Source organism: Vidua macroura, chromosome Z (assembly GCF_024509145.1).
Source record: "Vidua macroura isolate BioBank_ID:100142 chromosome Z, ASM2450914v1, whole genome shotgun sequence".
In the NCBI taxonomy this organism is placed as follows: domain Eukaryota; kingdom Metazoa; phylum Chordata; class Aves; order Passeriformes; family Viduidae; genus Vidua; species Vidua macroura.
Genome location: NC_071611.1, coordinates 50259718 through 50273809, shown reverse-complemented (window position 1 = coordinate 50273809; position 14092 = coordinate 50259718). Strand labels below are relative to the sequence as shown.

Below are 14092 nucleotides of genomic sequence, written 5' to 3'. Positions count from 1 at the left end.
TCGCCGCCGCCGGAAGTCGTGCCGGAAGTGTCGTAACAGGTCCCGCCGCCGGGCCAACGCGAGGCTTCTTATTCCAGCATGCACCGCGCTCACGTAGGTGGTTGTGCCGCCGCTCTTCTCTCGCCAGGCCCTCTGGGAGCCGTAGGCTTCGGGAGGCACGGTAGGCTGGAGCGAGATTTGTGGGCATCGCGATATCCGCGCGTGTGGTTGCTGAGATACGGCGGTGCCCGGGGGCTGATGGCGGCTGTGGGGCGCGGTGAGGGGACGAGGCGCGGTGAGGGGACAGGGCCAGCTCAGGTGGTCGCGGCGCTGGCTCTGCGCTGCTGTGCGGCTGGGATGGGCTCCTTTGGGGGTGGCGAAAGTTGCCGGGGTTTGTCAGGAATAGCGCAGTTTGGGATTGCTGTAGTGACGGGCGATGGCTTACGGACCCTCTGTAGATATCCGGAATGAGTATTTACACGAGTTGCTTGCTTCCAGTTTGTTTCATTAAAGATTTTCATTCACATACTGAAACAAAAAGTGCTACAAAAATAAGCTAAGAGCTCACTAAACACTAAAAAGAGACTGCTGCCTCAGCTTACTCATGGACGTTAAGGGGTCCTTTCTGAGCCCTGCCGCTGTCTCGTACCCCCATAACATTCTAATAAGAGTTATGCTTTAAAGAATCGGTTTCTCATAGTTTTAAGAACCTTGTGCAAATCAAAGGACGATTTCTTTTCTTACCAGAGAGAAGTTAAAAAGGAAACGAATATGGCCAGCGGTAGCAGACCTCCCACAGCTCGTTCTGCTTCAAGAGCAGGAATAGGGCTGAACTCTTCATCAAGGCCTGCCTCTTCATCAAGGACTCCATCAGCAGGCAGAATAGGAACAGCGGTATGTTAGCAAATATTAAAAATATATAATTAATTTTTATGTGTTTCGATTTTTTTTTTGCTAATCTAATTTTTTTAGTACCAAGACCAGAGTGAGGAGAAGTTCTTTTTTTAGAAGAATTTAATATTTCCGTTTTGTATAAAGTTTTGCTAACCTTGTCTGGAGGGGATCAGGCATATCCAGCATCCAGAGTTCACCTGGAGACCTAAATAGCATTAATGTTGCAGATGGAACAATGAACAGCTGCTCAAAAATAATCCTTTACCTTCTACAGCAGGTGTTCATCTGAAGTTTTGCTTCCCTGAAGAGATGTAAATGCTAAAAGATTCATACAGAAAGTGTAGAGACTAACTGAAGTTTTTAACTGCTTTGGCAATTGCTTAAGGACAATAAAGTAATAATTCAGACTTGGTACATTTTTCATTTGTGTTTTTTTATAGATGCCTCCTAGTACAGCAAGACCTGGTTCTCGTAGTGGTTCTTTGACTCCTGGAGGAGTCTTATCATCTCAGATTAAAGTTGCAGACCGTCCAGTGACTCAACAGGGATTAAGTGGAATAAAAACTGCAATGAAAGGTATTTTATACTGCAAATAGCTCTCAAGATGTCTGCAAACATTTTGAAAGAATAATTAGGTTTTTAAAGGAAAGCTTTTCATCATTGTATAAATTGCAGAGTGAAGAGCTGTGATTAAAATGAGGAGCAAAAAGAAAGAGAAATTTAAAGCATCCCTCTTTCTGTCATTACTCTTGGTAGCCAAAGATAAGCATTTTTTCTGTAACTGAGCTGTCTTTTAAAATAATTCAAAAATAATAGAACAAGGTTATTTTGTCTTCTTCCATCACTACTGAATACTTAAAATACTCTATTACATAGTAACTATTTGTATTAGTAATGTTTATCTTCACAGCAGTCTAAAAATGTCTTCTTTTCTAAAATTACATAATAACTATATAGGGACACTAAAAGATATTAGTTGTACATTTTTTAATGTAAGTTTTGTAGATTGTTTTCCTAATTGACAGTTCATCTAAATTAGGGGTTTTTAAACAAAATATCATATTGCTTTCTTTTATCAGGTCCTCAGAGACAGATAATGGATAAAACATACTACCTCGGTGTGCTGAGGTATGTCTTAACAACATACATTTAATGATCTGTTCCCTTTCAGACGCAGGGTTGAAGCTTGACAATAGCATGCAATAAGTGGTGTTCGCTTGTAACAAACTTTTATAGGAGTGCTGCTGTAACAGTGAAAGTTATTTTGCGTATAGATCTTCTGTAGGAAGAAAGGAAGTAGATTCCCTTTAGCTTTTGTTGTTAGGCTTGCTAAGTTAAATGCTCTCTCACAGCATTAGTAAGGGGAGGATCAGTGATTCTGAGCTTCCACCTCCAATGTTTATTATGTCTGATAGCTCCATTTGAAACAAGTAACATTACAAAACAAAAATTTTTTATTGTACATTTCAGATGGCTTGCTTGGATTATACATTCAGCTAGCAATGACAAAGGCAAGACCTTGTGCAATCTATTGCATGCAGGATTTTATCAGTTGCTCATATTACTCTTTTGAATAATTAGTCCTAAAATATGTCATTTTAAATATGGATAGTACCCCCATTCTGTGAAATTACACTGGTTTGGTTTTTTTTTTCCAGTTCTGTTTTACCAGCAGAGACAAAAAGCTAATTAAAACATTTTATTTCATACCAAGGTTTTCCAGCAACTACTTAGGACTTGATCTGATACAACCATTTTGCTTTTTTCTACACTTACCGCTTCTTAGAAATGCTGAGTTGAAACAAAGTGCAGTGTGAGAGATACTAATTGCAAATCTCTTTTGTAAAATATATTTACTGTTTTAGCTGTGCTTTAGTTGGACATCCAAATGTTAATGATTCTTTTTTCTTTATTTTTTCAGAAGTAAAACAAATGAACTTGCAATAGAAATTAACAAGCTGCAGGAAGAATTAGAAATGTACAAGCAAGAGAAATCTGTCTATTTATCCTATGAAAAACGGTGAGATATATTGCAGCTAATGCAGTGCTAACTTTCTATGTCACAAGACTATTTTCAAGTATTGGGCAGGCTTTGAGGAATTAGTGAATAGGTTGTTGGTTTTTTTTATTATTATTTTATTTTTACATGTACAAATCTTACCATTTGAAGTTTGACTTTTTGTTTCATATTTAGGGCAGAGGCTTTAGCTGGTGAAATCAAAGATTTTCAAGGTCAACTAGCTGACTACAACATGGTATGCTGCTGTCAAATTTTGATACTGAATACTCCCATTTATTCTCTTGCTGATTTTGTACTGCTTTTGCTTTATTCTGAATAATTTTTTGACATTTCTATGTGAAAGATTTACTGGTTAATACTGCCTTTATTCAGTTATTGGAAAGGAAAGAGATGGAAACAGAGGAAAACAAAAAGTCTACTATACATTAGGAGAAGCATCTGCATATGGATTTAAGAAACTGGTGCTGTGTAGTATTTCAGTGCTTAGAACAGCTTCATATAATGATGTTTATTTCTAAGAATTACATGTAATCTATTCAGATTGCCAAATCATATTTTTTCCAATTGCAATAGCCAAAATATGCTGTTTCCATGAACCTTTTGTCTGATTTTTTTTTTTTCTTAAGAAAAGGAGAGCAGTAACAGGTTGGAATTCTGTCTTGTTTAAGGTTGTGGATATACTTAACACCAGTACAGATATGGCAGAAGTGATCCGTGATTACAATATGGTAAGAATTAGGATATTTGCTATGCTTTGACAGTGAAATGATGGGTTACTTTCTTGGTGCTTTGAATGTGTGACATATCTAAAAAAGCATAACACTGACTTAAAACTTAGCCATTTTTTTCAGTTAAATTATTCATAATGTTGACAACATGTTAGGAGTAAGACAATTGCCTGAAGTCTTGTATTAACAGCCCCATCATAGTTTTCTGTGATTTATATTTGGGAAGGATGTTATCCCAACCCAAATTATGAGTGTTAAAATATCTCTTTTACTTTTTGGGAGCACACAACACTAGTCTTAGGGAGGCAAATTTAAGCAGACTGTGCTGCCTTGTAAAGCTGCCTGGTCTTCTGGACATTAAGTTCTCTTTTGTCTTCAGCCTTTTAAATGTCTGCAGTGTAAAAAATATTAAATAGGTCTCTGACATAGCCAGCACAAAATCAAATAGTTTTGTTCTTTCTTTGCTTTCCTCATTTATTTTCTAATACAACCTCTAAGTGTTAAGATATGAATGGCATTATGTGTATTTTATTTCTTATGATCAATTTGTCCATAAACAAAAGAAACCAGTTTCAGTAAAGGTTGTTTTGGTAACTTGAAAGATAACCTGAATATTTCTTGGTCAAAACAACTTTTTTTTTTGCTTGCATTTGATTGAATAGTAAAGATACAATGTCTGTGTCATAAAAAGAAGAATGCTTTAAATCCCATATGTGTAGTTTTAAACAGTGTATTAGTAAGTGTTTCAGGAATAGATACCACAGAAATAGCAGGCGAATCAACTTCTCTGGAAGAATTTAAAAGATGTGTACATGTTGTTGTGGTTTAATGGTGGACTTGTCAGTGCTAAGAGTTAGACTTGATCTTAAGAGGCGTTTTGCAACCTATGTGATTCCATGGTTTATTACAAATTAGATTTTATTTAATTTTTTTTTTTTAAGTTAAAGGTTCAGAATGACCGAGACACTCAGAATATAGATAAAATTTTCACAGAAAGACAAGCGTAAGTACATTAAATGTATGTTTTTCATTTTTTAATAACTCAGCTTCTCATAACTTAGCTTGGGAAAATTGAGGTATTACCTGTTACCCTAACAGGTAACAATGCAGGTGCCTGTTACCCTAACAGGTAACAACCCTAACAGTGCAATGCATGTCACAAGTGATTCCTGAACAATTTCAAGATGATACATCAGTGCCAGGTTGCAGCTGGAGCTTCTGGCACTAAACTCTACTTACTCTTCTGAAGATAATTACCATGCCATCCAGGAAGAGATAGGTGGCAGTAGAGACTCCTGTCTTTTTGCAGTCTGGTGTCAAGTTTTGAGAGTTTTGGAGTAGCAGAGGGAAGAAAGCAAGCAGGAGTGGGAACTAGAGAACTAGACCTTTGCCTGGTTAGTAACATAGGTTTGTGTAGAGGGAAAAAGATGAGGATGGTGAGATGCTTGCAATAAGAATTTGTAAGCCATGAGAATGGTGGTGAGAGGGTGAGTTTTTGAGGTAGGTAATTTTGGCACAAGAGAGGTGCAGGAGAAAGCTGTATGATCCGTTTTGTTGCCCATGAAAGCAATCTCAGCAATGAGATTTTATGTATCAATAAGCACTTCAAAGCAACAAATTTACCAGTTAATAATGTCACATTGTATTAATACTGTAGTTTTCAGCAGCTCACAAATGTGTCTGTTCCACCCTGAATGCATTTTTAAGTGTTAAGAAAATACGAAGAGAAAATACTTGGTTCAGTAGCAATGCAGTCAGGGTAATTTGTCATTTCACTCTACATACACATTTTTGGGAATAAAACAGTTGGTCTTTCTTGCTCTATTAATTTGGGTAAAAAAATACCTAAAGGCTTCATTCTCTGATTGTGTACTTTTGCCTAATAGACTTCAAAGATGTTACAGCATTGATTTGGAGCCAGCCCCCATTCTGGCAGTGGTCTGCTTCAGCATTTTAGAGAAATTATTTTTCTCTTCTAGACCTCTTCACAATGAAAGCATTAATGATTATGCCAACTTCACCTGCTACTTTGTTCATGTTAAAGAATGTACAGTAAGCCCCCCAATATAAGTAGCCAAATACATTTTTATAAAAAGTGGATTATGAGTATTTTTGTAAGTTTTGAAGTATTTGTTGTGCCAATAATGCATGCATGTGACCCCATTTTTTAACTTCATGATTGATGCAGCAAAATTTGATAAGGATTTGGCAAAATAAAAGGAGATAGACTGCATAACATCATTCTGTATTGTATGTAATAAAGCATAGAATTGAATTAGAAGTGTGCTATGTTTTTGAAATGTCAGTTCAACATCCATTGTTTAAGACATTAAGCTCCTTGTTTACATAAATATCAATGTATTTATCCTCAATAAATCCATCTTCTTCATCTCCATATGCATGAACTTTCTCAAATACTACAATGGGTTCTTCACTGCTTGTACCCACTATTGAAGGATAAGGACTCATGTCAGCTGAGAACTCCTGTTCAAACATCTCTGAGTCATTTTCTTCCAGACGACAGTGACGGTAGCTGATCAAGTAGTGATACCATGCTGGGCATTTTACAGCAGTAAAAATCAGTAGTGTAGTGCCTAGGACAAACCCTAGGACACCTGCTAGGAAGGTCCAACTTTTGCCAACAAATGGTAACTCTTTAAAAAAAACAAGAAAAAAGCGTAATCTTCATGAGGAATACTAGCAAGAACTCAAGTATGATTTTTTTCATAGTTAAATTGAAAACTCGCAAAGTAAACATTGATTGGGGGATGGCTGAGTGTCTCCAGAGCTTTGTTGTTGCTGTGTTGTTAGGGAGTTCATAACATCACAGAGACTAATAATATATGTGCATCTCATATTTCCTAGCAGTATAAATCTACCTTGCATATTTATAAAAAATAATTGTTTCAAAGTCTATTTCAAAGACAAAGCTCTGGGGGCATATAAAATATAAAAATAATAAATACATCTAATTTTTTCCCAAAAGTTAAATTCCAAGATTAGCCTTTGGAAAAAAATACTTAGTAATTGGCTTCAAATTCTATTTCCCAGGCTTTACTTTTTATATGGTGATAATATCTGAACCCTAAAATACCATGTCTTTTGTTTGGCATATCCTTTCAGTTGTGCTTCTTTAATAATAAAAATTTCAGTAAACTGTAGTTACAAGTAGTCTTTATCTAGAAGCTGGTTTTGTGTGCTGGCCACTACCCTAAAATAAATTATAAGTGGTACAGCTAAAGAAATGTGTCACAGTTGTAGCTTATAATTTGTGTATGTATCTGTAGATAGTTTTCCTGCTTTAGTCTGAAGGAAGAAGTAAAGCATTTCAGGATGAAAGAGTTAACTGACATGTAGGATTAACATTGAAAGGTGAGGACACTATCACTGACATTTCAAGAGAATGTGCAAAGGGCACATTCACATCCTTTATACTGGACACAATTAGGACAGGAATAAAATCTATAAGTTCATGCTATCACGTTTTAGGAAGACAACTACATCTAGAAAGCAGTTTGTTTGGAAAAAGCAAATTTTTTTGAAAGTTGCTTCCCTAGTTCTGTTATGCAGAGATCTGGACAATTATCTGAATTTTAGGGCTTTGAAATTTCATCATCATTTTTTAGTATCGTTTGAGAGTTGTGTTTTGTACACTTACTCAGTAGACCTTAACATTCACTGCAATGTATGTGACTGTCTATCAGGACATGGAAATATGCCTGCTCTTTAGCCCTGGCATTTATGGAAGAGTAAGAGTGTGCTAGGAATGCAAAGCAGTATAAAGTCAGTGAATGGCAAATCAAACAGCTCATAAGCAGTAAAGTGAAATATCTGTGTATTACCTGCATGAGTTCCATTGTTTCCAGTGATGTGGTTTGGAGTCGGAGCTGTTAAGGCACTACTTCTAAGATTAACAGCAGGAGTGGAAGTTACAGTGTTTTCTAAAGGAGTCTTTTCAATTTTGCAGTCAGCTGGTTGGATAGCTGCCATCTTGATGGAGATTTTTTCCATGTTTGGGAATGTACATGTAGTGTTGCTGTCATTTTCTGTGAATGCGAGCAGTGAAAAAGCTATGAGATGCTGGTAATTTTTTGGCACTCTAAAAAAAAAAATCTCATGGATAGCTATTGTATTACTGCATAATACGGGTAAATTGATGTGGATTTTATCCACATCAGAAAAAAAATGCACAGTAAAGTTATTTGATGTCAAAAGTATATTAAATGCTGCTCTTACCAAAACTTACCCAATGTCACATTGGAGGCAGTTAGCCATATCTGTAAGTCAAGGAGATCACAGGAGCAGATCCATGGGTTTCCAGCTAAAACAATTTTAATCAGTTTAAAAGATGATTTTATATGAAAATATTTCAGAAAATTATACTGTAGATTTAAAACTGTCAGACTTTCTAGAGAAGTAAATATATCTGAATCCAGTTGAGCAATCATGTTATAGGATAGATTCAACACTGAGAGTTGATTCAATCCTGCAAATGCTGCTTTATGAACTGTACTAATAGAATTGTTGCTAATATCCAGAGTTATGAGATTTTTCAGATTGTAGAAGCTGTTATTGTTCAGTACAGTAATGTTGTTTTCATTCAGATGAAGTTCACTGAGGTTAATGAAATGTCCAAGAATCTCTTTGTCATGATCTTCTAAAGTGATTTTATTGTTTTTGAGGCTTAATTTAGTAACATTTTGAAAAAGGTTGAGGGAGATAGTAAAGAGGTTCTTTGCAGACTCCTCACAAGCAACCTGTTGAAAAAAGAGAATGACAGCAATTAAATACCATAGAAAAGTCTACTAAAGAAGGTGTCTCAGTGAGGACTCCCTAAGGCAAGAGAAAACTATCTTCTATTTTTTAATGCTGTCACTTTAAAAGAAAAGTTATATTGCTCTTCATTAAGTTTTATTTACATCTTTCTTAATAAACTCATGGTCTGGTGATAGAGTGAAATGAATCCTCCTAGTGTCTAGAGACCAGATGTTCCAGAGGACTTAGTGCTGAGTTCTGTGCTTAGATGCATGGGTCTTTTTGATACATCCAAAATGTAACCAGTTTGTCATACCATTTTGAAATTAATATTTGGAATGTATTATTTGTTGGGTAAAAAAAGAATTCCTTTCTACATAAACTGGAAAGAAGGTGTCATAGAGGAAATTTATTCAAGACTGCAAATTAATTCAAATATACTTTCTAAAATGCATTTTTAAAAAAATCTATGTTTACTCTTAATTGAAAATCACACCTTTAGAGCAGACCTTCAACTAAACATTTGTTATATATATATGTGCTATAGCACTTCATTTTGGTTTTCTGTGTTAAAGTTTAGCATAGCTAGAATCTTTTCTGATTTGAGACTTTTCTCTCAATACCTTGATTTGTTTTTTTCCCTGAAAAGAGTGTATTTATTTAGATATGTTAAAGAGGCATTCCTGTTGTTTGGAAGAATTTGAGACACAAAATCATCTCAAATATGTTTTGGTGTTATTCACCCATTTGCAATGACTATCATCAGCTAATTGTCCATTACACAGAAAACCACTTCTTACTTGCATTTTTGTATTTCTTTCTTCAGGACGTTTATTTTTAAAATGCCTTCTGCTTTGAGTGTATCTTTCAAAATTAAGGGTAGTTCAGATCAATGTAAAACTTACAGTTTGGGATGTAATGTTGCAGTCAGCAGTGACTGGATTCAAAAACAGTGTTCCAGCCCAGATCACAAGCCAATAGAGTTTCATGTTTGGAGCCTAGTAAAAAACAACACTTTTGCATATCAAAACCAGAATTACTGGTGTCTTCTGTAGTGGTAGTTTAACAAATTAATAGATATAGTTATTTCAATGATAGCTTAATAAATTTTGTTCTACAAAAATACTTTGTAATGTAAAATTAATTGAAAAAACAGGGGTTATCAGAATTAATAAATTCAGCTTTTACTTAATTGAACCAAACCTAAAATCCAGTGTACAGACTGTATCAGCAAATAGGAAAGGGATTGATTAGACAAGTTAATAGAGAAAAGTATTATAAATGTATAAAACAAATAGGCAGGGCTTTACTCATTATTATCCCTGTTAAAGCAATTATGGGTACTTGAAGACTATGATTGGAGTAAACTGCAGAAAGTATTGTTGCTCTCCCCATGCAATTTCTCTTGTTGCTCTGACAGAGGCAGAGTGATCTACTAGACAATTATTGGTTTGTCCAGTCAGATATCTTTTATGTTCTTATGTAAGTTACTAAGCATTTTTGTGAATATTTACTTAGAAGATAAATCTTTTAATCTTTTTCTTGTCCATAATATAACCTATAACATGACACTTGTCTGTTATGTCTGCACATGTCTGTTATGAAGGTATAGTTGTTGCTCTGATCTTTGGAACTAAACATGGTTCAATCTCTAGTGATGAAATTCTTGTACAGATTCAAGCCTTATTTTGTGAAAGAAAGGAAAGGTCCAACAAATGGTATTTACTGTGACATTAACATCTCAGATAAATGGTCTCTCAGTCACTGCCTTTCAATCAGATGATATTTGTAGTATCTATTAATTTTGAGCAGAAATGTTACACCATATCTATGAGATGTTAAGTTAGTCCCTGTTTATGCCATTCATTATACTGGAATGAAAATGTTATGGAAAAGGTAATGAACCTTTAATTTTTCCAGTTTTCCTTAAGCATCTGAAAAGATAGGGTGTCTGTCAAGTTAATCTTGCCAGACAAGATCTCCTTGCCAGAATTCTATCTTGCAAAGTAATAGAAACACAAAAGGTAAAGTGTGAGATATTTGTTTAAAGTGAGCTGTACACGGCATTCACTGAATTTAACAGAAAAGAGTGGGGGAAATTACATGAGGAAGTTTAATTGCACAAACAATGCTAAATATAGGCAGCCTGTCAGATTTACAAAACCTCCACCAGTCCTTAAAATGAGTGCTGGGAGGCCTTTGCTGATCATAATGAAATAAATGAGGTCGTAGAACAAACTGATTAAGTCTATTTGATAACTTCTATATATTTGCATATCAGAGGATTGACCTCATTCACCTAAACTGAATCAGTTTGGAAATTTCATAACTTCTTGGAAGAAGAGGAAGATAAATGCCGCTTATAGTGCTCTGATCCATTGTGTATTTCAACTTCTGTCAGAAACCTATACTGAATACAGAGGGAGTTCATAAACCTTTTGCCATTTAGCCATTATCCATGGCAGGGACAAGGGGTGCTAGCAGCAGCAGCCCCTGTGGAATTAAGTTCTGTATTAAGTTTTGCACTTGTCAGTGGTGGTACTGGAGGCCTGCATGTTTTTTAGCCAGTTTGTGTATTGTTTGTGGAAGACATGATGCACTTTGAGAACTCCCAAAATGACCATTTTAACATCTGAATCTTGCAACGTGTTTGTATTTTAAAGATACTTCTTCCTAGAAGTTCAGAAACTGAGCAGGTCTTAACCTGGCAATTTATAAATATAGATTAGTAGGATTATTGTAGTTTTTAGATTACAAGACAAGAGCTGCCTTAAATAGAATGGGAAAATATATTAAGTATTGGTTTTAATGTTAATCTGTAAGTTAATAACAGCCAAGTTGAAAATTTAAGTTGTACATGTGTCAAAGTCCAAAACATAACTCCTAGATCTTACTTAAGTTTCTGCTGAAAACTTAGGGATTTCTTACAAATGTGACTGCCTGCATTTTGTGTATGTGAACCTCTATAATCCATAAAAGAACAGGAAAGAATCTGTACTTTTGGTTGCAGTTTAGCATTTTACTAGAACTAGATTTTACAAACTGCTACTTTAACTGCTTTGAAGAGAGACTTAGCCTGGCAATACATTGGCAATACATTGGTAGTACTTTGATATTTCCTTGTAATTAGAAGAGCTTTCTTAAAAATTTCCACCTGAGAACTTTGAAAATTATATAATTTAAAAATAATATCATTCTTTTTCTGGGGAGGTAATTGTGTTTATAGAATTGGTCTGGTTTTCAGAGTCTGTTCCCCAGCTTCTTAATGGAGTAGAATTTACTAAACAACTCAGCATGTCCAAGGTTCATACTAATTCCTGAAATTTTAATGTACCTTGAGATGTGTTTGCTTCCAGTCTACCAACAAAGTTACAGTAATAAATCTTTACCTACATTTTGAATTAGACTTGCCAAGTGTCTTACCTTTCAGTTGCTTCTGAGAGGTATCATGTGTATACATGTGTAGATTTTTCAGTGTGCTGACAAGAAATAATATGGTGAAACAGCACTTTGTTTTTCTTCAACCTTTGTACCTGATGAATAACCAGGCAGTGTAAAAAAATAATAAACCTAGAAAATCCTTAGCAAAAGATTGACTAGGTTGAGCAACTTCTTATAATCATCTTTGATTTAATTGGATCAGCAGCCAATAAGAAAGTCTAATTGTAGTATGCTGAAGTGTCAAGTTCCAGATCATAGAGGAAGCTGTGAGTTTAAATGCCACAGGTGATTTACAAGCAAGTTGAGTTATAATCAATTAAAGAAATGCTAGAGACAAAAAAAGACTTGCATTTTTAATTTGATCATTCATCAAATGAAAAAAAATGTCAGGATATTTGCATACCAAAGTAAAGCTTCCTAGTAGCTAGTTAACTCTGTCTTAATGCTTGTGTTTTGGAAATGTCATGGTCAGAGGAGCTGCAGGGTCACACATAAAGCTCATTATTTACAGAGAATTATGTGCACTGTAAGGGATGTCTGTAATTAGGGCTGTATTTCAGGAAGAAATTATAAAAACAAATCATACTTGCTCTGGAATGAATATCTACAGGCTGAAAAAAATGGATTAGATTGATATACAAGCTCTGTGTCCTGTAAGATTTTACTTGCATTAGTGCTTATTCTGTCTAATACATACCATCAAACTACAGAACAGTTCATTTCCTTTCCATCTCCATTCCTCTCCAATATGTGGCTTTATAAATTGTTTTACTTCACTATGTCTTTGTTGCTATTGGCACTTTTGTTTTGCATAATATCTCAAAACATTCTACAATTTTTCCAACCTCATCCCTGATTCAGCTTCATTCATAGTGTTCAAATTACTTCTGGTAATGAATTGTGTTTCTGTGACAGCCATTGCTGATTTTTTATTGCCTCTTGAAAAATCACTAAGTTGCAGCCTCCCCTCACAAGGTTTTTGCCAGATGAGATCCATCACTGTAAGTCAGACATTTCTAGTCTCAAGGACATGCTGGATCATCTTGAACTATTTAGCCAGGAGTCTATATCATGTAAGAAAAGGAGAATTGCCTCATGTAAAGAGGCTACTCTGTAATGTGTCCACACACTTAAAATAGAGGGGGCTGGAAAAGTAGGTTTCTTTCCTTGTCCTGCCTTGCATACTTTAAATCTCAGGCAAAGATGAGATAAATCCCATAGAGCTTGGAGACACCACTGCCCTCAAGAGTGGTATTGTTATACATGTAGCAAACTGTATTCTCACTCTTTTGAAGGTTCTAATGATCTCCAGGAAAGACAGTGTGTTTGTATTTAAGTACAAGCTCCCTCTAAGCCATACTAGAGTGTCTCTAGGAGACTTATATATGGAGTGTAGATTTCTCCTGAAAATCAGCACCTTTAGCATTTTGTTGAATTTTTTGCTGCACTTTCTCAATTTTCTTTGTTGGGCTTGTAGTAGTTGGGCTTGTCTGTAGTTGGGCTTGATTTGAGAGACACTGTCACTGCTGAGACCTTGCAACAGCTTTCCTAGGTCCACACTGCGGCATGAGGAGCACTCAACAAACAAGTAACATGAAAGCTCCCTGACATCTCCTAGCTCCATGCCTTCCAAAAGGTCTTGGATCAAACTACTCTTGTAGCTTAAAAAATAGCTCCTTTCCACTACCACATGTAACATAATTAACCATTTATAAACCGGTACCCATGTAGTGAGTGCCTCATATCTGGACTGGGTCTGAATAAATTAGTTTTAGTCTCAAGTGGGTATTAAATTTAATGTCACTTTACAACCATCCAGTATTTCTTATGCAGTCCCAGTGCACTCCAAATTTGCCATACTAAGGGGAGATGCTGATTTTGGTTTGTTTCATCATCATCAGGTCCAAAGCATTTTTGCAGCATGGCCTGCTAACCTGACAGAATTGCTACATAATATCCTCAGTTTCCTGGAGATTATGGATCTTTCTTGGAAGTTAGTTGGAAGTGGTTAAACTTTTGAAACTCTTTTGAGAATTCCTTGTAAGTGATGAATACTGTGGGGAAAGGCTGAAAGAGCTGGCATTGTTTAATCTCCAGAAGATAAGGCTTAGTGGATATTTTATCAAAGTAAATACCTGATGGGCAGGGGTTGAGAAAATGGAGCTGCTCTCAGTGATTCCTAAGGGCAGGACAATGATCACATACTGGAGAACAGGAAAGTGCCTTTAAATATCAGGAAAAAACTCTTCTGTTTATAAGAGTGAACAGACATCAA

The 14092-nt window shown here is 35.6% G+C and overlaps 2 protein-coding genes across 5 annotated transcripts in view; one reads left to right on the top strand and one right to left on the bottom strand.

Annotated features, from left to right (window-relative positions):
• The first annotated feature begins 68 nt into the window (after positions 1–68).
• IFT74 (intraflagellar transport 74) overlaps positions 69–14092 on the top strand; it is a 37132-nt gene continuing 23108 nt past the window's right edge. For 2 of the 4 annotated variants that reach the window (XM_054003527.1, XM_054003530.1), the window contains exons 1-8: positions 170–256; positions 727–873; positions 1314–1449; positions 1953–2001; positions 2795–2893; positions 3068–3128; positions 3562–3621; positions 4563–4624. In XM_054003527.1, the coding sequence (XP_053859502.1) occupies positions 751–873; positions 1314–1449; positions 1953–2001; positions 2795–2893; positions 3068–3128; positions 3562–3621; positions 4563–4624 (590 nt within the window). In that variant the 5' untranslated portion in view covers positions 170–256; positions 727–750. The other 2 variants (XM_054003528.1, XM_054003529.1) reach the window with 2 other exon arrangements.
• LRRC19 (leucine rich repeat containing 19) lies at positions 5911–11826 on the bottom strand. The gene is given in 5 exon segments (XM_054003531.1): positions 5911–6275; positions 7464–7667; positions 7868–8378; positions 9282–9374; positions 11800–11826. Coding segments are annotated over 5 exon segments (1182 nt in total). The 3' UTR covers positions 5911–5928.